Raw genomic sequence first — 22,160 nt, forward strand, 5'->3', positions numbered from 1 at the left:
AATATTGTTAGCATTAATACTTTTACTTAATGTGTATATAGATATACATGTACATATTAATAGTTTTTTTTATCATATGTGTATATTGTATATATTATATTTATATTATGTATATATTTTTATGTATGTTTCCTAATATTTTCTTTTATTGTAGATATTATTATTATTATTACATACTTTTATTATATGCCTATATATATATGTATATTTTTGTACATATTATTATTTTATATTATTATTAACAAATATATCATTTTTCCTATTTTATTATTAGTATATGATTTGTTTTTATTTTTATTTTTGTAAATATTATTATTATTGTTATTCTAATATTCTAGTATTCCATGTTAATATTTTCATTAATGATATCATTTTTTTCGTCCTTCATCTATTTTTAATTTTTCACTTTAGGAATATTTTTTTCATGTTTTAATTAATTTCAAAAATAAGGCAATGTATCGATTTAATATTAAGCCATCGATTTCATCACTATGTTGGGTGAAATTCGTCGGCTTGTGTTAAAAAACGGGACACCCTTTCTAAAAAAAAAATCGAAAACTAAAAATTCTCATTTTTCAATCGGATCACGATTAAATATTATATTGAACTCGTATTTTTGAAAATCAAGTCAACACATGTTCATGATTTTGGGCATCGCGAGGGTGCTAATACCTTCCTCGCGCGTAACTGACTCCCGAACCCCAATTTTTCTCTGGACTTTCAGGTAGACCTAAATTTTGCCTTCTTTTTGTTTTAAAATAATTAGGTGTCCGATCACACCTATAAAAAAGGATCGGTGGCGACTCCCTTTGTTAATAAAATCGAAAGTTGGTTTTCAAATGTTTAATAAATCGCCACAATTAGCGACCGTTTAAACTAAAATTTTTTACGTCGCTATATTTGGCGACTCCACTCGGGATCCTTTTTGAGAGTCGAGTCGAATTAAACTCGCGTTGTCAAAATTTTCAAAGTTCCTTGTTCAAATTAACATTTAGTCGTGATTCTCAAATTTTTTGTTTTCAAAAAATCATGCAGTTGCATCGTGTTGTATGTATTCTAACTTGTTTTATCCGGTTGTTTTTCAGCTTTAAATTTTTGTGATTTTAGTTTTGGTTTAGTTTTTTTAAATAAAACGTAAAGGTTTGCAAGTTTCTCCCCACACACCGTGCACGTGCATTTTTGTTGCATAACATGAGCTCTATACCCGGGCTCCGTCCCTGTTAAGTGAAAGTAAACGCTACGCCTTCGTGAGTTAACTCGTTCCTCCAAGACAAAGCTAGTGAATACTTTCGGGTTACATATGACTTATGCTTTCGTGAGTTAACTTGTCCCTCCGCATAGGCATAAGTAAATGTAATCCCTCGAATTGAACTCGTAAGCCTATGATGGGCCATGACCGATGCTCTATACTAATCTTAGTAGATGATAGTGCAGACGATTCGAGTACCCATCTAGAACCAAAACCGCATATAGTGAACCATACGAACCATCCAACTAGAGCCGTGCCAAACCTCCGTTCGTTTAGTAGTCACCGAAATAAGTACACGGGAAAAGCACATCTTACCTTCTATTTCTTTTACATTTGTGCTTTCTAAGCAAGGGAATCGAGTCCACTGGACCAAGTAGCTTAATTTGTTAGATTTTCCACAGTTTTTCTCTGTTTATATGTGTTGCGCTAACCAAGGTCGTTTGTCTGTATTTCTATTTTTCATCATGCATAGAAGGCATCTTGTTAGGAAGGTGTTGATTAGAGATTGGTCGCCAAAAACGGGTTTCTAATGAAGGAGTCAATTATACGAGTGACCGAAACGTTGTGTAATAGACTCCTTTGATTAAGGAAATGCCTAAATAGGGGCTATCTTGAAATTAACACCAAATTTTTGCATATTCATTCATGACTGACATTCATTTGACATTCATGCTTTCATTCATGCATCCATTCATTTATTGCATATCCCATACTCGTTCGCTGAGGTTAAAACGTACAATTCGCAGTTGCAATACCACAAGACTGGAACCACGTCATTCGTATAGAACGCGTCGACAAACTAGAGTAATGGAGGCCGAATTCAATGAAAGGATTGAAAGGATGGAGAGAATTCAAAAGGAATTACAAGAGCAGTTGGCTAGATCACAGCAAGAGACGAGAGACTTAATGGTGAGATCACGAGAAGAATCGTTCGAATAGAAGGATCAAATGACCAAGATGATAGAGATGATGTCAGCTTTAGTTAAAGGAAAGGGACCCATGCAGAGCCCTGACATTGAGGAATCTCGATCAAGAGTTAATCACAATCAAGACCCACTCTATCCCCCCAGATTCACTCCATCACACGCCTGCGCAGCACAAAGAGGGTACACCCAAGGAGAACCCACAGACCCAGAGCAACGGCTGGTGCCACATACTCATTTAGGGCAAGGAATATTCATATCAAATTTTGGGGCTAATCCTGCCAATCCAATTGTTCCAGATTTAGACGGTCCAACAGAAATAGCCAGGTTGAGAACGGACGATCATGAGGCTCAAGAGAAGTATAGGAGCTTAGAGGAGAGACTCAAAGCAATAGAGGGTACTGAAGCCTTCTCTGCACTAAGTGCCAAAGAGCTCAGTTTGGTGCCCGATCTAGTTCTGCCTCCGAAGTTCAAGGTGCCTGATTTTGAAAAATACGATGGCACGAGATGTCCAAAGGCGCATCTTGTCATGTTTTGTCGAAAAATGACTGGTTACGTGAATGAAGACCGGCTACTCATACATTGTTTTCAGGATAGTCTAGTAGGATCGGCTCTTCGGTGGTACAACCAGCTTAGTAGGGAAAGGATCCGATCTTGGAAGGACTTGGCATTAGCATTCTGTGAGCAATACAAGCATGTATCGGGTATGGTGCCAGACCGGATGACTTTGCAAATGATGGAGAAAAAGCCATCAGAAACTTTTAGACAGTATGCGCAGAGATGAAGGGATGTCTCAGCCCAAGTGGAACCCCCATTAACAAAAACGGAGATAACCGTTCTTTTCATCAACACTTTGAAAGCACCGTTTTATGACAAACTAGTGGGAAGTGCCACGAAAGACTTTGCGGATATTGTAATATCCGGTGAGCTTATAGAGAATGCTGTCAAGAGCGGTAGAATGAAAGGTCAAGAAAGTTTAAGAAGGGCAGCGCCCATGAAGAAGAAAGAACCAGAAACCCACATGGTGGGAATGGGAAGTCGTTATGCCCCTAACCCATATCCAAACCAACCCCGACCTCGAAATTATCCACCTTCGAATTTTTATTACCCTCCTCAAACCCTTTATTACCAAACACCGCCTCCTTACTCTTCTTACCCCGTTTACGCCACAAGTAACCCGAGCCCAACCGCCACATTCTCACAAAATACAATACCCGCCCAAGGTCAACCCCAAAACGAGTAGAGGCCAGCAAAACCCAATTCCGAGAGACCACAATTTACCCCTATTCCTGTGTCATATGGGGAACTGTACCCAAAACTTTTGGAGAAACAATTGATATCCCCGCATTATATGGCACCATTGAGGCCCCCATACCCGAAATGGTATGACTCAAACGCTAGTTGTGCATACCATACAGGAAACCAGGGACATTCCACGGAAAATTGCCTAGCCTTTAAAAGGAGAGTTCAAGGACTAATTGATGCGGGTATCTTACGATTCGATAGTGCCAGTAATGCAACTGGGAACCCGTTCCTTAACCATACTGAAAGGAATGTGAACACAGTGGGGAAAGAAGATGAATGGCAAGTCAGAAGATGTGTTTCAGAAATAAGGACGCCTCTGCAGAAAATCTGGAGGCATCGGTTAAGAAGGATTGCTCGTCGCCTGCACGATAATCTCGTAAAAGAATGTCAGGGTTTTTATGATTTTCATGGAATTGTAGGGCACAATATTCAATCATGTGAGGAATTTAAAAGGTTACTGCAAGACCGGATAGATAATAAGGAGATTGAGATCATTAATGAAGGAGAGACCAATGAGAAAGAAGTATATGCCTCCGACAATCAATCGTCAGGTTGTCCGTATAGCGCCAATCGACTATTCGTAATTTATTATGATGCAAGGAAGGAACCGGTGAAACCAAAAATGATAATTGAAGTACCGTCTCCTTTCCCTTACAAGGATAATAAAGCAGTACCATGGAAATATGACGTTAATATCGTCACACCTGAAGATGAAAAGCCCAAAGCCATGACTGGAAACGTCGGGGAAGTAGGTCATTTCACTCGTAGTGGAAGATGTTATTCGAAGGAGATAAAGAAGAATAGTGACTTGAAACAGAAAGGAAAAGCATCGATGCACGTGACCGATGATGAGCATGAAACTGCACCTGAACAAGAAGCTAAAAATCCTGTGGACGAGGAGGAAGCACAGGAATTCTTAAAATTTATCAAGCACAGTGAGTACAACATGGTAGAACAATTGAGTAAGCAGCCAGCACGAATCTCGGTATTATCTCTGCTGTTGAATTCAGAACTACACCGAAATACTCTGCTGAAAGTGTTAAATCAAGCTTATGTGGCAAACAATGTATCCGTTGAAAAACTGGCTAGATGGATGAACAACTTGAATGCGGATAATTTCATTTCTTTTAGTGATGATGAAATATCGCCCAATGGTAGAGGCTCAGTGAAAGCATTGCATATCACAACCCGTTGTAAGGGCTATATAATACCGAACGTGCTCATCGACAATGGATCGGCACTCAATATCATGCCTTTGGCCACACTTTCCAGGATGCCGATGGATTTTTCCAATCTAAAGCCCTGTCATTCTACAGTAAGGGCATTCAATGGAACAAGACGAGAAGTTATGGGAAAAATCGAGATCCCTCTAGAAGTGGGTCCCTATATATACGATGTTGAGTTTCAAGTCATGGACATTACACCATCATACAATTGTCTCTTGGGAAGACCTTGGATCCATTCTGCTGGAGCAGTCCCATCATTCCTCCATCAAAAGGTGAAATTTATCATGGATGGCTGTTTGGTCACTGTCGAGGGAGAAGAAGACATTGTAGCATCTATTTCTGCCGACGCACCATATATTGAAGTGAGTAAAGACGCTATGGAATGTTCCTTCCGATCTCTTGAATTTGTCAATGCCACATTCGTCAGCCGAGGAAACAGAATTCGCGCCAAAATTGTCAAGAAATACCAGGATGGGTGTCAAACTGACTGTAGGAAGGGGAGCTCGAGCGAGAAAAGGTTTAGGGAGATATTTGCAAGGAATAGTCAGGGCTCTAAAGCCAGTGCACCACAAGGCCCGATACGGTTTGAGGTTCCAGCCGGACATGCGTCAAAGAAGAAAATAGTGGGAAAAGATCAGGAGAGAAGGATTGCGAGAACTTTGGGCCGAGAAGTAGAATGGGAGCCCATAACATACCCTCCTTTGTCAAAAACATTTACATCTGTGGGAATGATATACCCCGGACAGGATAATATACAAAGCACACTGTTATTAATTGAAAGGGGTCTTCAGAATGTCAGTATAAATGTCATTAACAAAGGAAGTGAGGCTATTAAAGATGTTTCAACGATACGCCATTGTCCTCCGGGTTTTATGTTGAACAATTGGACTGCCGAGGACCTTCTTGTAGTTTATAAGTCTTCAGAGTAATGCTCAAACATGAACATTTTATTGTGTCCTTAGATATAATAGAATTCTTTTGTAAGAGCTTACATTCACTCTTTATCATTTAAATGAATATCAATGAAGATGCATTTTATCACGATCTTTCGCATTATCACTAATTTCATAATCATCTCCTCATTTCATAGCCTATCTGTACATTTGCCTCATACCATGCCATAACATTTCATTTGTTGGTTCCAATACTTGGATGCCCCTCTATAGTTTCCTTTTCCATTCAACTTTCAGGTGCTCGGATATCAACAAAGATGAACAAACCGCTTCTGAGTCCTGAAATCGATTTTGAGAAAGCTGTTTGTTTAGGAGAATTTGAAGTCAAGAAAATGTCAAGACTATGTCTCGCCCCCGACTTGATAAGAATGGTGAAACAAGAGGATAAACAGATTTTGCCTCATCAAGAATCTGTTGAAACAATAAACTGGGAACCCAAGAAAGGAAGCAAGAAGTGAAGATTGGGACTTCTATTTCGGGGCACCGGGCATAATTTGATAGCTTTGCTCGTGAGTACAAAGATGTATTCGCATGGTCATATCGGGACATGCCAGATTGGATGAAGATGTAGCGGTCCATAAGCTCCCATTAAAGCCGAATGCAAGCCCATTCAACAAAAGCTAAGACGGATGAGGCCCGAGATGTTGTTGAAGATAAAAGAGGAAGTCAAGAAGTAATTTGATCTGGTTTCCTACAAGCCTCCAAATATCCGAATGGGTGGCTAACATAGTCCGGTACAAAGAAAGACGGCAAAGTACGAATGTGCGTGGATTATCGTGACTGAATCGAGCAAGTCCTAAAGATAATTTTCCTTACCACAAATTGATACGTTGGTGGATAACACAACAAAACATTCATTGTTTTCTTTCATGGACGGATTCTCGGGTATAATCGATCAAGATGGCCCCGAGGATATGGAAAAACTACCTTCGTAACAATGTGGGGAACATTCGCTACAAGGTGATGCCATTTGGGTTAAAGAATCTTTGGGGCAACATATCGAGGGCTATGGTGACGTTATTCCATGACATGATGCATAAAGAAATAGAGGTCTACGTCGATGATATGATTGCTAAGTCCCGAGAGGAAGAAGAGCATGTAGCGAACCTGAAGAAGTTGTTCGATAGACTGAGAAAGTTCCAGCTAAAGCTCAATCCGTCCAAATGTACGTTTGGGGCTACCTCAGAAAAATTGCTTGGCTTCATTGTCAGCGAGAGAGGCATTAAAGTTGATCCAGATAAAATAAAAGCCATTCAAGAGTTACCACCCCGCGCACGCAAAAGGAAGTTAGAGGATTTTTAGGGAGATTAAACTACATCGCCCGATTTATCGCCCAACTTACCAACCAATGCGACCCAATCTTTCGACTCCTTCGAAAACATAATCCCGAAGAATGGAACGAGGAGTGCCAAGTGGCTTTTGACAAGATAAAACAAGATTTGTCTAATCCTCCAGGTTAGTACCGCCAATGCCGGAAGACCATTGATATTGTATTTGACTGTGTTCGAGAATTCAATGGGTTGCGTACTGGGGCAACACGACGAGTCAGGAAAGAAAGAAAAGGCGATCTACTACCTCAGCAAAAAGTTTACTGAATATAAGGCAAAGTATTCGTCCATAGAAAAATACTGTTGCGCTCTGGTTTGGGTAGCTTGGAGACTCAGGCAATATATGTTGTATCATACGACATGGCTAATTTCAAAGTTGGACCCAATAAAGTACATGATGGAATCACCCGCACTCTCAGGAAGAATGGCACGATGGTAGATCTTACTATCAGAATATGACATCGTCTATGTGAGCCAAAAGTCGATAAAAGTGAGTGCAATAGCTAACTTCTTAGCAACTCGAACAACGGAGGAATACGAGCCATTGAAATTTGATTTCCCAGATGAAGACTTAATGTGCATTACAGAAAAGGAATGTGAGTCATCAAAAGGAAAGTCATGGAGGATGAGCTTTGATGGTGCATTGAATGCATTGGGGCATAGGATTGGAGCAGTCTTAGTATCACCAGAAGGGAATCATTATCCGTTCACTGCCAGGCTGAATTTCTTCTGTACCAATAACATAGCGGAATATGAAGCTTGTATCATGGGACTTCGTGCAGCAATTGAACGAAACATCCAAACTTTAGAGGTATACGGAGACTCAGTATTAGTGATTTATCAGATCCGTGGAGATTGGGAAGTGAGGGATTCAAAATTAGTCAAATACAGTGATCTCGTGGCAGGGTTGATTAAAGAATTCAAAGGAATAACTTTTAATTACTTTCCACGAGAAGAAAACTAATTAGCTGATGCCCTGGCCACTTTTACTTCAATGTTCAAAGCAAACAGAGAAACAGAAATAATGCCTCTTCAAATGAGCATACATGAAGTCCCTGCACATTGTTTCAGCATTGAAAAAGAGATAAATAGACGACCATGGTTCCATGATGTCTTAGAATATATCAAGAATCAAAAGTATCCCGAACAAGCAAACGAGAACGACAAAAGAACAATCAGAAGAATGGCAGCGGGATTCGTTCTTGATGGGGACATCCTGCATAAAAGAGGAAAAGATCGTGCTCTTGAGATGCGAGATCTTGTTGAAGCTAGAAAAATACTTAAAGAGGTCCACGAGGGAATTTGCGGGACACATGCCAATAGTTTCACTATGGCCAGGAAGATTATGAGACTCGGATATAACTGGCTGACGATGGAAAGCGACTGCATTAATTTCGCATGAAAATGCCACAAATGTCAAATTTATGGTGATAAAATTCATGTAGCCCCTTTGCCCTTTCACGTCATGACTTCTCCGTGGCCTTTTTCTATGTGGGGCATGGATGTTATAGGGCCGATTTCTCTAAAAGCTTCTAATGGACACCGATTTATTTTTGTGGTTATTGATTACTTCACAAAATGGATAGAAGCCGCATCGTTTGCCAATATGACGAAGACTGCGGTTTGCAGGTTTTTGAAAAAGGAAATCATTTGTCGATATGGTTTGCCTGAAAGAATCATTTCAGATAACGCCTTGAATTTGAACAATAAGATGATGAAAGAAGTGTGTGAGCAATTCCAAATAAAGTATTATAACTCCTCGTCTTATCGCCCAAAGATGAATGGAGCTATTGAAGCGGCCAACAATAATATTAAGAAGATTATTGGGAAAATGACCGAGACATATAAAGACTGGCACGAGAAGCTACCATTTGCTTTGTATGCATATCGTATATCTGTGCGGACATCTACGGGAGCAACCCCTTTCTCTCTGGTATATGGAATGGAAGCTGTGCTACCTATCGAGGTTGAGATCCCTTCTCTACGAGTCTTAATGGAATCGAAACTAGAAGAAACAGAATGGGTTCGAGCTCGATATGATCAATTAAACCTCATCGAAGAAAAACGTCTAAAGGAAATTTGTCACGGATAGATGTACCAGAAGAGAATGATCGCGGCCCATGACAAGAAAGTACGACCAAGAGAATTCCACGAAGGAGAACTTGTGCTGAGAAAGATTCTCCCAATACAAAAGGACTTCTGAGGAAAATGGGCCCCAAATTGGGAAGGACCATACGCCGTAAAGAAAGCATTCTCGGGTGGAGCTTTGATTCTCACTGAGATGGATGGGAAGGAGTTACCAAATCCAGTGAATTCAGATGCTGTGAAGAAATATTATGCTTAAAAAAAGGAAAATCAAGATGAAAACCCGAAAAAAGACATCTTAAAAAAAAAAGAGAAAAGAAAAGAAAAAAGAAAAAGAGAGAGGGATCAAGGTGAAAACCCGAAAATGGCGTCTTGATTAACACAAAAGATTAGGATGAAAACTCGAAAGGGCATTCTAATGAAGCAAATTGGGCTTAAAGAGCAAGGCATTTTGAACAATGGGTCAAACAACGAGACTACAACATTTGAAGCATTTTTGGAAAGCTCGAAATCTTCTACACAAGAAGCCATGCTCGAAAAGATTCTAGATGAAGGAACGTGGAAGAGTTCGTGTGTTGAATATCTAGAGCATCTGTATCCATTAAATGCGATCCGTTTTCTCTTTATGACACTTTCTCATTATCATTGGTTAATTTTCTTTAATTGCCACGTTTGAAATAAATAAATGTGAGGTATCCCTTTGTCCCTACCTGACCATTTTCATGCATCTCATTATGTCGTTTATTTTCATGATAAATAGTGAAATGACATACTCTAAACAAAAGAAATGTTAAGCATTACCTGGATAAGAACTTGATAAGTACAAGAGCCTCAACGCAAGGACAAAGTTCAACCAGGGGCAAAAGAGTGATATCTGAGAAATGTAGATTACTCATGAAGCTTGAGGATGGGTACAAGGCCTAAATATAAAGTCAAGAGTCAAAGCAATGAACACAGATCATCAAAAATCATGACGAAAGAGGACATATGACAAACAAGCCCAAGGCGCATAGTATAATCATATAGGAATAAAGGCATTTAAGACCAAAATGTGCATATCATGATAACATCATACATGACATATATAGGTATTCCAGTAGAGCAAGAGGATGTGATGATAGCTGTACTGAATCAAAGGAAAAGACATCTAAGTTCCACCAGTTGACATCTTTTGGTATTTTGATGTTTTTATTTCTGTTTCAAAAAAATCAACTCATATTGCGAGAAGTGAGTTGAGCCTCAAGACACATTGAAGTATTTTCAATTTCTGCTTTTCAAAAAAAATCAACTCATACTGCGAGAGGTAAGTTGAGCCTCAAGGCACGTTGAGGTAATTTTAATTTCTTCTTTTAAATTTATATTTTTCAAAAAAATTCAACTCATATTGCGAGAGGTGAGTTGAGCCTCAGGACACGCTGAGGTAATTTCAATTTCTGTTGTAAAAAAAAAAATCAAATCATATTGCGAGAAATGAGTTGAGCCTCAAGACATGCTGAGGTATTTTCAATTTTTGTCTTTCAAAAAAATCAACTCATATTGCGAGAAATGAGTTGAGCCTCAAGACATGCTGAGGTATTTTCAATTTTTGTCTTTCAAAAAAAAATCAACTCATATTGCGAGAAATGAGTTGAGCCTCAAGACACGTTGAGGTAGTTTCAATTTCTGTTCAATTTATGTTTTTCAAAAATCAACTCATATTGCGAGAGGTGAGTTGAGCCTCAGGACATGCTGAGGTATTTTCAATTTCTGTTTTTCAAAAATCAACTCATATTGCGAGAGGTGAGTTGAGCCTCGGGGCACGTTGAGGTATTGTCAATTTTTGTGTTTCAATCTATTTTTCAAAAATCAACTCATATTACGAGAAATGAGTTGAGCCTCAGGACACGCTGAGGTAATTTCAATTTATGTTTGTCAAAAATCAACTCATATTGCGAGAGGTGAGTTGAGCCTCAAGGCACGTTGAGGTAATTTCAATTTCTGCTTTTCAATTTATATTTTTCAAAAAAATTCAACTCATATTGCGAGAGGTGAGTTGAGCCTCAGGACACGCTGAGGTAATTTCAATTTCTTTTGTCAAAAAAAAAATCAACTCATATTGCGAGAAATGAGTTGAGCCTCAAGACATGCTGAGGTATTTTCAATTTTTGTCTTTCAAAAAAAAAATCAACTCATATTGCGAGAAATGAGTTGAGCCTCAAGACACGTTGAGGTAGTTTCAATTTCTGTTCAATTTATGTTTTTCAAAAATCAACTCATATTGCGAGAGGTGAGTTGAGCCTCAGGACACGCTGAGGTATTTTCAATTTCTGTTTTTCAAAAATCAACTCATATTGCGAGAGGTGAGTTGAGCCTCGGGGCACGCTGAGGTATTGTCAATTTTTGTGTTTCAATCTATTTTTCAAAAATCAACTCATATTACGAGAAATGAGTTGAGCCTCAGGACACGCTGAGGTAATTTCAATTTCTGTTTGTCAAAAATCAACTCATATTGCGAGAGGTGAGTTGAGCCTCAAGGCACGTTGAGGTAATTTCAATTTCTGCTTTTCAATTTATATTTTTCAAAAAATTCAACTCATATTGCGAGAGGTGAGTTGAGCCTCAGGAGCACGCTGAGGTAATTTCAATTTCTGTTGTCAAAAAATCAACTCATATTATGAGAAATGAGTTGAGCCTCAAGACATGCCGAGGTATTTTCAATTTTGTCTTTCAAAAATCAACTCATATTGCGAGAGGTGAGTTGAGCCTCAAAGCGAGTTTAGGTAATTTCAATTTCGCTTTTCAATTTATATTTTTCAAAAAATTCAACTCATATTGCGAGAGGTGAGTTGAGCCTCAGGACACGCTGAGGTAATTTCAATTTCTGTTGTCAAAAAAATCAACTCATATTGCGAGAAATGAGTTGAGCCTCAAGACATGCCGAGGTATTTTCAATTTTGTCTTTCAAAAATCAACTCATATTATGAGAGGTAAGTTGAGCCTCAAGGCACGTTGAGTTAATTTCAATTTCGCTTTTAAATTTATATTTTTCAAAAAATTCAACTCATATTGCGAGAGGTGAGTTGAGCCTCGTGACATGCCGAGGTAATTTCAATTTGTTGTCAAAAAAAATCAACTCAGATTAGAGAGAGACGAGTTGAGCCTCGTGTCACACGCCGAGGTATTTTCAATTTCTTTTTCAATTTTGCCTTTCAAAAAATCGACTCATATTGCGAAGGTGAGTTGAGCTTTGGCTCACGCTATTGAGCTATTTTCAATTCTGCTTTTATTGTCTATTTTAAAGAGTCAATTCATATTGCGAAAATGAGTTGAGCTCAGAGCACATGCCGAGTAGAGAATAAAGATTGAAGGCGATTGAAGACGCCGATTCGTCTCCTTAAAGTTGCGATGGAGTTGATCAAGGACATCAAATCTTGCCTTTCAAGTCGCAGAAGAAAAGACCACAAACCTTATCTCTTTGAAGCGATAGAAGAGCAGATTGAAGTTGTAGATCTCACCTTTCGGGTTACAAGTGAAGTAGGTCGAAGCCATAAATTTCATATCCTTGAAGTTACATTGGAATAGATTGAAGCTACAAGGCGTATATCATAAGATGCAGTAGAGTGAACCAAAGCTACAAGATGCGGTGGACTGAAAAGGGACTAACTAAACAAGAAGAGTTTCAAAGCAAGTCAAGACCTAGCAAGACCGGGCAAATTTGGTCTTTCTTGAAAGTCTTTGCTCTATTCCTGTTGCACGACAATGAGCAAAGAGGGGCAGCTGTAGAAGCCCAAATTGCCCGGGCCTGATTTCATCAAATCCCAATCAAACCTCTAAACCCACTAAAACCCTTAACCCATGATCCATTTACATCTACCCAAACGCATTACAAAACCCAAATATTAAACCCAATTCAAAAAAACCTAACCCCCCCCCCAAAAAAAAACCAAGAAACCCTAGCCACCTAGCCACTTTCCCACTTGCCCCATTTTTCCTCCCATTTTTGATATCCATTGTCTACCACCATCACCTACAAAATAGAAAAAGAAATAATAGAAAATCATGTAAAAGATGACTATAAAAAGCCATTCAAAAATCATGTAAAGAGGGGGGATTTTACAAAGATTGAAAAAGGAGACAAACACAAAAATCTCTTCAAATTTTGAACACAAAAGAAACATTAATAAAAAGGTTGCATTTTTGCTTTTTTTCCTCTTCTTTCGAATCTTTTTTCTTTCTTTTTTTGTGTTATTTTTTTTCTTTCTTTATATATATACATCTATTGTTAAGAAAAATTTTTTTTTTACCTTTTTCGGCCACCGTGGGCGGTGGCCGGCGACGGGCGGCGACCGACGATCGGCCGGTGACCGGCCCCCCTTGGCCGGATTTCCTTTCCCCCCTCTCTTCTCTCTTCTTTCTCCCTTTTTTTTTTCTTTCTCTCTTCAAAATGATTTTTTTGTCAAAAATTGGCCTTAAAGTATGTAGCGCTTTACGATTTAGTCCCTCTTGCTATGTTATGTTTTGAGGGGAGGATTAATTGTGTTTTTGGTCCCCCACAGTTTTATGCGCGTTCTAATATGTCCTTTCTCCTTTATATTTTTTTAAAAAATTAGCCCCAAAGTTTTGATTTTAATCCAATTTTGGTCCTTTTTCATTTATTTTTCGTATTCACCTTGGATTTCATATTATTTTGCTATTTAATTTAGCTTTAAATATTAATCATGTTATATATGTTATATTGTTATCACTATTATTTTTATATATTGTTATTATTATATTATATTTAGCTATATATATATATTCTTTATGTTTCGTTTCTTACTATTATATGCATATATATCTATTATTATATTTATTATTAATATTGTTAGCATTAGTACTTTTACTTAATGTGTATATAGATATACATGTACATATTAATAGTTTTTTTATCATATGTGTATATTGTATATATTATATTTATATTATGTATATATTTTTTATGTACGCTTCCTAATATTTTCTTTTATTGTAGATATTATTATTATTATTACATACTTTTATTATATGCCTATATATATATGTATATTTTTTGTACATATTATTATTTTATATTATTATTACCAAATATATCATTTTTCCTATTTTATTATTAGTATATGATTTGTTTTTATTTTTATTTTTGTAAATATCATTATTATTGTTATTCTAATATTCTAGTATTCCATGTTAATATTTTCATTAATGATATCATTTTTTTTCGTCCTTCACCTATTTTTAATTTCTCACTTTAGGAATATTTTTTTCATGTTTTAATTAATTTCAAAAATAAGGCAATGTACCGATTTAATATTAAGCCATCGATTTCATCGCTATGTTGGGTGAAATTCGTTGGCTTGTGTTAAAAACGGACACCCTTTCTAAAAAAATCGAAAACTAAAATTCTCATTTTCAATCGGATCACGATTAAATATTATATTGAACTCGTATTTTGAAAATCAAGTCAACACATGTTTATGAGATACCAATTTTGGGCGTCGCGAGGTGCTAATACCTTCCTCGCAGAATCGACTCGAACCCCAATTTTTCTCTCGGACTTTCACGTAGACCTAAATTTGGCCTTCTTTTTGTTTTAAAATAATTAGGTGTCCGATCACACCTATAAAAAGGATCGGTGACGACTCCTTTGTTAATAAAATCGAAAGTTGGTTTTCAAATGTTTAATAAATCGCCATAATTAGCGACCAAGCGAAACTAAAATTTTGTTTACGCCGCTACACTAATATCACTATTGTTATATTTAGTATTACTTTTGCTTTCACTATAATTACTACTATTATTATTATGGTTTTTTCCTTTTATACAATTCCGCTTTTATATAATACATTGATTTCATTATTTATTCATTTATATTTTTGTATAATTTCAAACTTTGAAATTATTATTATTATTTTGTATCATTATTTTGTTCCATATAATACTATTCTATATTTATACCATTATTATTTTATCATTCTTTTAAAATTACAAATTTATTCATTTACTCATGTGTTTATTTACTTATGTTATTAATTCATTAATTTATTATTATTATTAATATTAATATATGTTCTATTATATATGTATATATCTTTAATATATATATGTATACATTTATGTAATATTACTATTAGTCATTTTTTTTATTTTTAATATGTATATATTATGTAAATATTTTAATAACTATATTATGTACATATTTTTAATTCTATATATATATATATACTCTTTATTCCTATTATTACGTATATATTTTAATACATATATGTATATATTTATATATCGTTATTATTAGTTTTTATACTATTATTATTTTTAATATTTATTGTATATATATTTTTAAATTTAGTATTATATGTTTTATATATATATGTGTTCACTACTATTTCATATTTGCATTATTACTATTATTATCATGTTTAATATCATTTGCATTATTATTGTTTTATAACTATTATTATTGCATATTCATTGTTAATGTTTTATATATTATGTGCTTCATATATTCTTAACTTTCTATTATTATTTGTCTGTGCGAATTTAGCATATTAGATCACATCTTATTTCAACATCGATATTAGTTTTCCTTTTCTTTTTATTCTTATTTTAAAATATTTTCATTCACATTTTTTAATTTCAATAAATAAGGTAACGTACCGATTTAACATTAAGCTGTCGATTTCATCGCTATGTTGGGTGAATATTATCGGCTTGTGTTAAAAACGGAACGCCCTTCTAAAAAGAAACTGAAATTTTAAAAATTTTCGTGTTTTGATTGGATCATGATTAAATGTTACATTGAAACTCGCGTTTTTGAAAATTAAGACAATACATGTTTAACGAGATACCAATTTTGGGCGTCGCGAGGGTGCTAATACCTTCCTTGTGCGTAACCGACTCCCGAACCCTATTTTTTCTCTGAATTTTGACGTAGACCTAAACTCGGCCTTCTTTTTTGTTTAAAAAATAAATTTTCTTTTAAAAAAGAGGGTTTATTAGGTGTCTGATCACACCTAGGAAAAAGGATCGGTGGCGACTCCCTTTTTTAATAAAATCGAAAGTCAGTTTTCAAATTTTCAATAAATCGCCTCAATTAGAGACCAAGCAAAATTTTTATGTCGCTACAAATATAATAAAGTGAATAGGAGGTCTTGTATGAGGGTTGTATGTAATTGATATATAGACAAATTGTTTGTAAATGGGGTTTTAATGGTAATCCCATGTTCTTTTAAGTAGTTGTTGTTGTTGGTTCTAGAGGGATAATCGAATTTGGAACTTCGAACTACAACAAAGGTGAATTTCAAATGGGTCTTTATCTTGACTTATGTATGTTAATTTACAATGGAAATTCATATGTTGATGTCATCTCGAACAACTGGTGAGTGTAAGTGTGTGTGAAGTATCGAAAAGTTACTGCATGTTTACAAATGAGATATATGAGTTACTGCATATGCATGTGAAATCAAACATGGAAGAGTATGAATTAGTCAGGTGAGTGAACGAATCTAGGTAAGTGTATTCTATGTTAAATGAGTAAAACATCCATTTTTGATGCATCCGGTAGGGAAGGTACATTGTTAACCAAACAGGAAGATCACGACGACAATGAGAATACTTATAGTGTAGCCTCCGATGAGATGTAGAATGGACTGACAAATCATGACATGAAGATATGTATAAGACCATGTGGGAGAAGCCCATGGTACCTTCAAAGATAGTCCGCCAAGATAGTAAACAAGGAATTCTGTGAAGTCTTTGTGGTGTATTCTGTGAAGCCTTTGTGGCGTGATGCTTTCATGGTATATTTTGTAAAGCCTTTGTGGTGCATTCTGTGATGCATTTTCGTGACGTATTTTATAACACCTTTGTGGCGAATTTGATTAACAGCCTATGTGGCGTGATCTGGATAAGTTTGTTGATATCCATGTTTGGTTAGTCTTGTGATAGAAATTGAATATGCCTTATGGGTACTTCATGAAAGAGTTCTTAACAATGTTTCTGAAAAGTGAATATGCCATAATAGCTCGTCGGTATAAAGAACTTGGCATATTCGTAGTAATAATAAGTGGTTTAAGTGTTGGCCAAACTTGGGTTTGCCTGCGCTACATATGCAAGAAGTCTAAATTCTATGTTATCCACTAAATCTGAGAACTTTTCATGCTAGCTACTTAGATGTTATCTGGAGTCTAAATTGTCCACTAAATGGGGCATCCTCATGATATGTAACATGGTTTTCTGGGATTCTATAGGATGACTTAGAATGTTTCATCCATCAAATTAAGTTATGATCTGACTGGTAACTTGATAGTAGCCAAATTCAATATGAGGGTTTGTTAAAGGTAGGATACGTACAAAGTTCATCTTAAAAGATTAGTTAGTATAAGTATCCGCCAAGAATAATATTTGTGAGTTCTAGGCGAAGTGTTCAACATCTGTTCAAGTGAGAATCTGTCGGAGGTAGGTTCTGTATGGATATTTTTCTGAGGAATATAACTGTTATTGAAAAAGGAAATGAGATCCACATCGAGTGAGAAATCAAAAATTTGCCTAATGAGTGAATTAGATAGTAAAGTGTGAAAGCTGGTGTATATGTATGCGTTGGTATTAGAAGGTAGCCGCCAAAGATTGAAAAGAGGCCCAGAATCTTCGAGTTGAGGAATTCAAAAAGAGACGTTCAGAGGTAACCTGGGTTAAATTCACTAAGTTCATTTGAACTCACAAGTGACTATTTGATGTGTAGGTTCTGATTAACGTTTTGGTTTGCTAAGAGGAACTAAGCCAGGATTGCGCTAAGGTAGTAATTCAAGTTGCGAGATTATGCATACAAAGGGCACCGTAGGAGTTTGAAACTTAGTACACTTACTAGATATATGTTCATTTTTAAGTCTAGACATTGTAGCATGTACATAAGGAACTTTGTTGTACAAATGGTCAATTTGGTCTTAAAACTACTCTCGGGTTAACAAAAGAGCTTTCGTAAGCTAGCTTAGGGCCCGAAAATAATTAAATAGAGTAATGTGAATGCAATTTATGTCTAGACTTAAAAATGAACATATGTCTACCATCTTTTGAGAGTGTGTGCTCCCCCGCTAATCTGGTTCAATAAGTTCTGCAATGTGACAATCTACAAGGGAAGTAAACAACTAGAGTAAGCATTAAGAATGCTTAGTAAGTTCAAATGAAAATACAATACTTACCAACATTAACATTCAAATAGGTTAGTCATACTTGTATATCATGAAATACATCACTTAATACTCAAGGCAATGTAATATTGCATATCAAGTTATAAACATATAACATTCATATTCAATACAATATCAAGCTTTTCCATTTAAATGAATATCGCCTGATGGAACTATAGTAAAACAGACTAGGATACACGAGTGATTAAGTTGCTCACACAAGCTGACATTATATCAGGGTTGCTCACACAAGTTGAAATTATATCAATGTTGCTCACACAAGCTGACTTATATTAGGTTACGTGTTCGGGCTAAACGTAAATTATCCTATTAGCATGCTAAACGTATCCTAACCATTTACTAAGTTCACACTAGCATTATTTTTGTATATATATATCATTACCAATCCTTGTAATTATCCATAATTCAAATTGTACCATTTACATTATCACATATTTCATTTGCTTGCCTCGTAATCAATCAACTTTCATATTTATACCCTGTACTATTATATAATAACAATGATCATATATCTAATTATGTCTATATGTATAATCAAACACAAATCACACCTAGTATAAAATGAGAAATTAAGGTCCATACGAACTTATCTATTTGAAACATCAAAATTGATTAACTCTTCAAGGACCAAATTGTAAAATATTACGAGGGAGCGTTCCTGACGATGAGAAAAACATCCATGGCAGCAATATGACCAAAGCTTTCACACGGTGACCATTATGTGGGAGCTGCGTTAACAACTCAGATTAAATATGTTACTATCCAGCTTAACAGCCTTAGTTGTATAAAAATTTAGTCTGAATAAGATTTTTTTTTTATTTTAAATTAGTTCGTATATGAACTTTAAAAATTAATATTTGAGACACTTAAATGCACAAAAAGAAAAAAAAAAGAAAAAGAAAAAGCAGAAACATAATTTAACAGTAACTGGTTGTAATTATATTGCAAAATACACCATCGTCAGACTGACATTTGAGAGAGAGAGAGCAATATCTTCTTTGATGTTTCTTTGGGTGAATAATTTCAATTAATGCAAAACTTGATCTTATGCTAGAGTAATAGCTGTACAGAACCTAAATCAAGATTTGCAGAATTGCTTCTCCTCCTATGTACAATAAAATAGAAGCTACTATCCCAAAGGGAAAATGTTGTACTCCAAGATAACTAAGGTATCATTTCACAATGGTTTTTTTTTTTATATATAGATATAAGGCAATTGCAAAACTTCATTTTAAGAGAGAAAAAAAAAAAACTTTCTCAAACCATTAAAGAGAATTGTGAATTCCTTCCGTTAATGTTATGTGCCGATTCTTCATTCATATCGAAGTTATTTGGGGTTTCTGTACACTCTTCACCGTAAAGCAACCGCCTCTTTTTCGAACCATATCCTTGGTACTGATATATGATGCTGTGAAGACACTGCCTGAGGCATACGATGTCAAATGTTTCTATAAATCTCAAATCAGCACTCCTGGATTTCATGCCTGCAAAATGTTGGTACTCCTCAAACACTGATGACAAGCACCAATTCTGCAATTTCCTCAAGCAACCAACAAGGCAACCCGTGCGATGCTGCATCATTTATTTATTTATTTTTAAGAAAAAAGAAAAAGTCAGAACTCATTTCGTAGGAAATAGAACCAAGAATTTCAGTATTAAATCCAAGGCAGTAGTAGTTATGGCCTGAAAGCTAAGTGCCAAATGAGTTCCCAATATGCAAATAAAACTAATCTTTTCTCTCAACAAAACCCACCAAAAAAGCCATATAGATTTTTCCCTATGGCTTCCATTTCATTCAGAACTGATCAAATATAGTAATATCTTATCAGCTAAGTAAACCCGCACAAATGCCAAAAATCAACACCTTTATTAATTCAGTTCCACAAGCAAAGCTAACATTTAATAGCTGAATTTGGACTACCTTTCCACGTTTGCAATGGATCAAAACAGGATGATTTCTCACATCTGCAAACAAGATGATAAAAACATGTTAGATATCCATCAAGTTAAAACATGCTGGTAAAAGAAATAAAAATACAAAAGTTCCATGGTTTATGAATTCAGTACCAATTAAGATCTTGAGAGCCCCTCTAATGGCATCCTTGAGTGAAGCAAGAGAAGGCTCCTGAAAGGAATATAAACAATAATGTAAGCCGAAACAGAACCAAAATCAATTTTGCTGTTAGCAGTCAAAAGATACAGCTAATGATAGAAATACATGTACACACTTGATGATATTATTTTCAATTTTAAGATAAGTTATATTTGACTATCTAGATTCATTTATGATTTATCCATATTGCACAAAATTCATCTTGACCAGAAGGTCCTAACAAGTTCAAGAACTAAACAAATGATACCTTTGACCAAATTTCAATATGTAGTGTAGAGCAAGTCAGAACTTAATCTTTCACCAATCACTGACCCAAAAATCTTATGAAATTTTGATATTAGTCCACTAGATTTGTTTGAAACAAAGCAGTATTAGACTGGCAATGGATTCAATTTTATCTATTAAAAGAGCAAACAACTCAAATTCAACAATTATATACTAGCATTGATCAACATATGAAAAGCTCTCTAAATTGCGGTAAAAGCAGAGAAAGTAAGCGTAGGCAAAAATACCGTTTTCCCCTCGATCCCGAACTGGAAAAGCCGGATATTATGCGATCGAAGGAACTCCAAATTTTCCTCAGGATAAGGCTCTGGGCACAAGTATCTGTGCTCATAAAAATGCCATATACATTCAAATTTTAATTTTGATTATATTTCAGAACACTAAACATAACGCGCTACGTCAGGAAAAAAGATACGTTTTATTCCTTCCAACCTGCCCTTTTTTATCCCTTTTATTGTCTAATTTTTCTTTTCATAGCAACCAAGCAGCCAAAAAGAACAAAAAAAAAGCTAAAAAATAACCAGAAGAAATTACTTTTAAAAACAAAATATAGCAGTAAACATGAACATGCAAAAAGTGATAATAGTAGGAAAAGAAAACATCATCAATGCGACATATAAGAAATTCGATTCATTAAAGCAACCGGACGAAATAGAACTTCTTTTAATTATTTAAAAAAAAAAAGAAAAGAAAAAAGATCATACATGATGGATCGAAGATTTAGGGTTTGTAAGAAGGCGAAATTGCAGGGTCGAGGGAAACCAGATCTGAAAATGCCTTCTTCCACCATCGAAAAATTAGGTGGCGGCTCCAGAACGACGTCGCCACTCTCATCTCCTTCGACAATGAACCCCATCTCTTCTCTCACCTCTCTCTCTCCCCCTTTTTTTTTTTTTTCCTTCTATTGAGCAAATCAAAAGAAACTGAAGTATATATATAAAGGATGGATAAACAAAAAAAGTGCAGAGACGAAAAAAACCAACAACGAAACGAACATGAGGTTAAGGTTATGGATGGAGAGGTTGGTCATAAATAGCAGGTTTCTTTTTTAGAGGCTTCGAACGACACCGTATTGGTTTGTTGGTTAGGATTCTGATTCTTCCTTAACGAAACTTCCTTTTTCCAGAAGCATTTAATTTGCTCTCTTGGGGCCGGGTGCCGTTTTTGACCAATTTTATTTTAATTTAATATTTTGACCGAAAGGTAAAGATTAGGGCTAAAAGTGGAAATTAAAGTCTTCTTACATTATGTTTTTAATTTAATAATTCGACCGAAAGGTATCCATTAGGGGTAAAAGTAGAAATGAAGGCTTCTTATAGATGACGAAAGTGATTAGATTTGCAAGTGGACGGACTAGACACATTCTGTGAATTAAAATTATAATTTTTAAGATAAATGAATTTATTTTTGTTGAAATATGTTAGTTAATTTAAATTTAAATTTTAAAATTTAAAATTTAAAATTTAAAATTTAAAATTTTAAGTTTAATTGTT

General features: G+C 35.6%; 1 protein-coding gene across 2 annotated transcripts; it reads right to left on the reverse strand.

Moving 5' to 3' along the window:
- Nucleotides 1-19,182: 19,182 nt before the first annotated feature.
- On the reverse strand, nucleotides 19,183-21,801 carry LOC108458153 (tyrosine-protein phosphatase DSP3). 2 transcript variants are annotated; one of them, XM_053027386.1, is made up of 5 exons: nucleotides 21,372-21,801; nucleotides 20,895-20,988; nucleotides 20,337-20,394; nucleotides 20,134-20,234; nucleotides 19,183-19,841 (listed from the first exon to the last, which is right to left on the reverse strand). In XM_053027386.1, the coding sequence occupies exons 1-5, from the start codon at nucleotides 21,521-21,523 to the stop codon at nucleotides 19,527-19,529; spliced, it is 720 nt and encodes a 239-aa protein (XP_052883346.1). In that variant the 5' UTR covers nucleotides 21,524-21,801; the 3' UTR covers nucleotides 19,183-19,526. The 2 variants fall into 2 exon arrangements, with proteins under 2 accessions (XP_052883346.1, XP_017612927.1); XM_017757438.2 differs by having other exon boundaries at nucleotides 20,191-20,234; nucleotides 21,372-21,793.
- Between the last annotated feature and the right edge of the window lie 359 nt (nucleotides 21,802-22,160).

Source organism: Gossypium arboreum, chromosome 4, assembly GCF_025698485.1.
Source record: "Gossypium arboreum isolate Shixiya-1 chromosome 4, ASM2569848v2, whole genome shotgun sequence".
In the NCBI taxonomy this organism is placed as follows: domain Eukaryota; kingdom Viridiplantae; phylum Streptophyta; class Magnoliopsida; order Malvales; family Malvaceae; genus Gossypium; species Gossypium arboreum.

Bases quoted from the DNA above. Each gene is read 5' to 3' on its own strand.
- LOC108458153 (XM_053027386.1), bottom strand. From the start codon at position 21,523: ATGGGGTTCATTGTCGAAGGAGATGAGAGTGGCGACGTCGTTCTGGAG. The intron at 20,989-21,371 runs GTATGATCTTTT...TTATGAGCACAG, and splicing joins CTAAATCTTCGATCCATCAT to ATACTTGTGCCCAGAGCCTT. The intron at 19,842-20,133 runs GTGTTGATTTTT...TAAATGATGCAG, and splicing joins GTGGAACTGAATTAATAAAG to CATCGCACGGGTTGCCTTGT.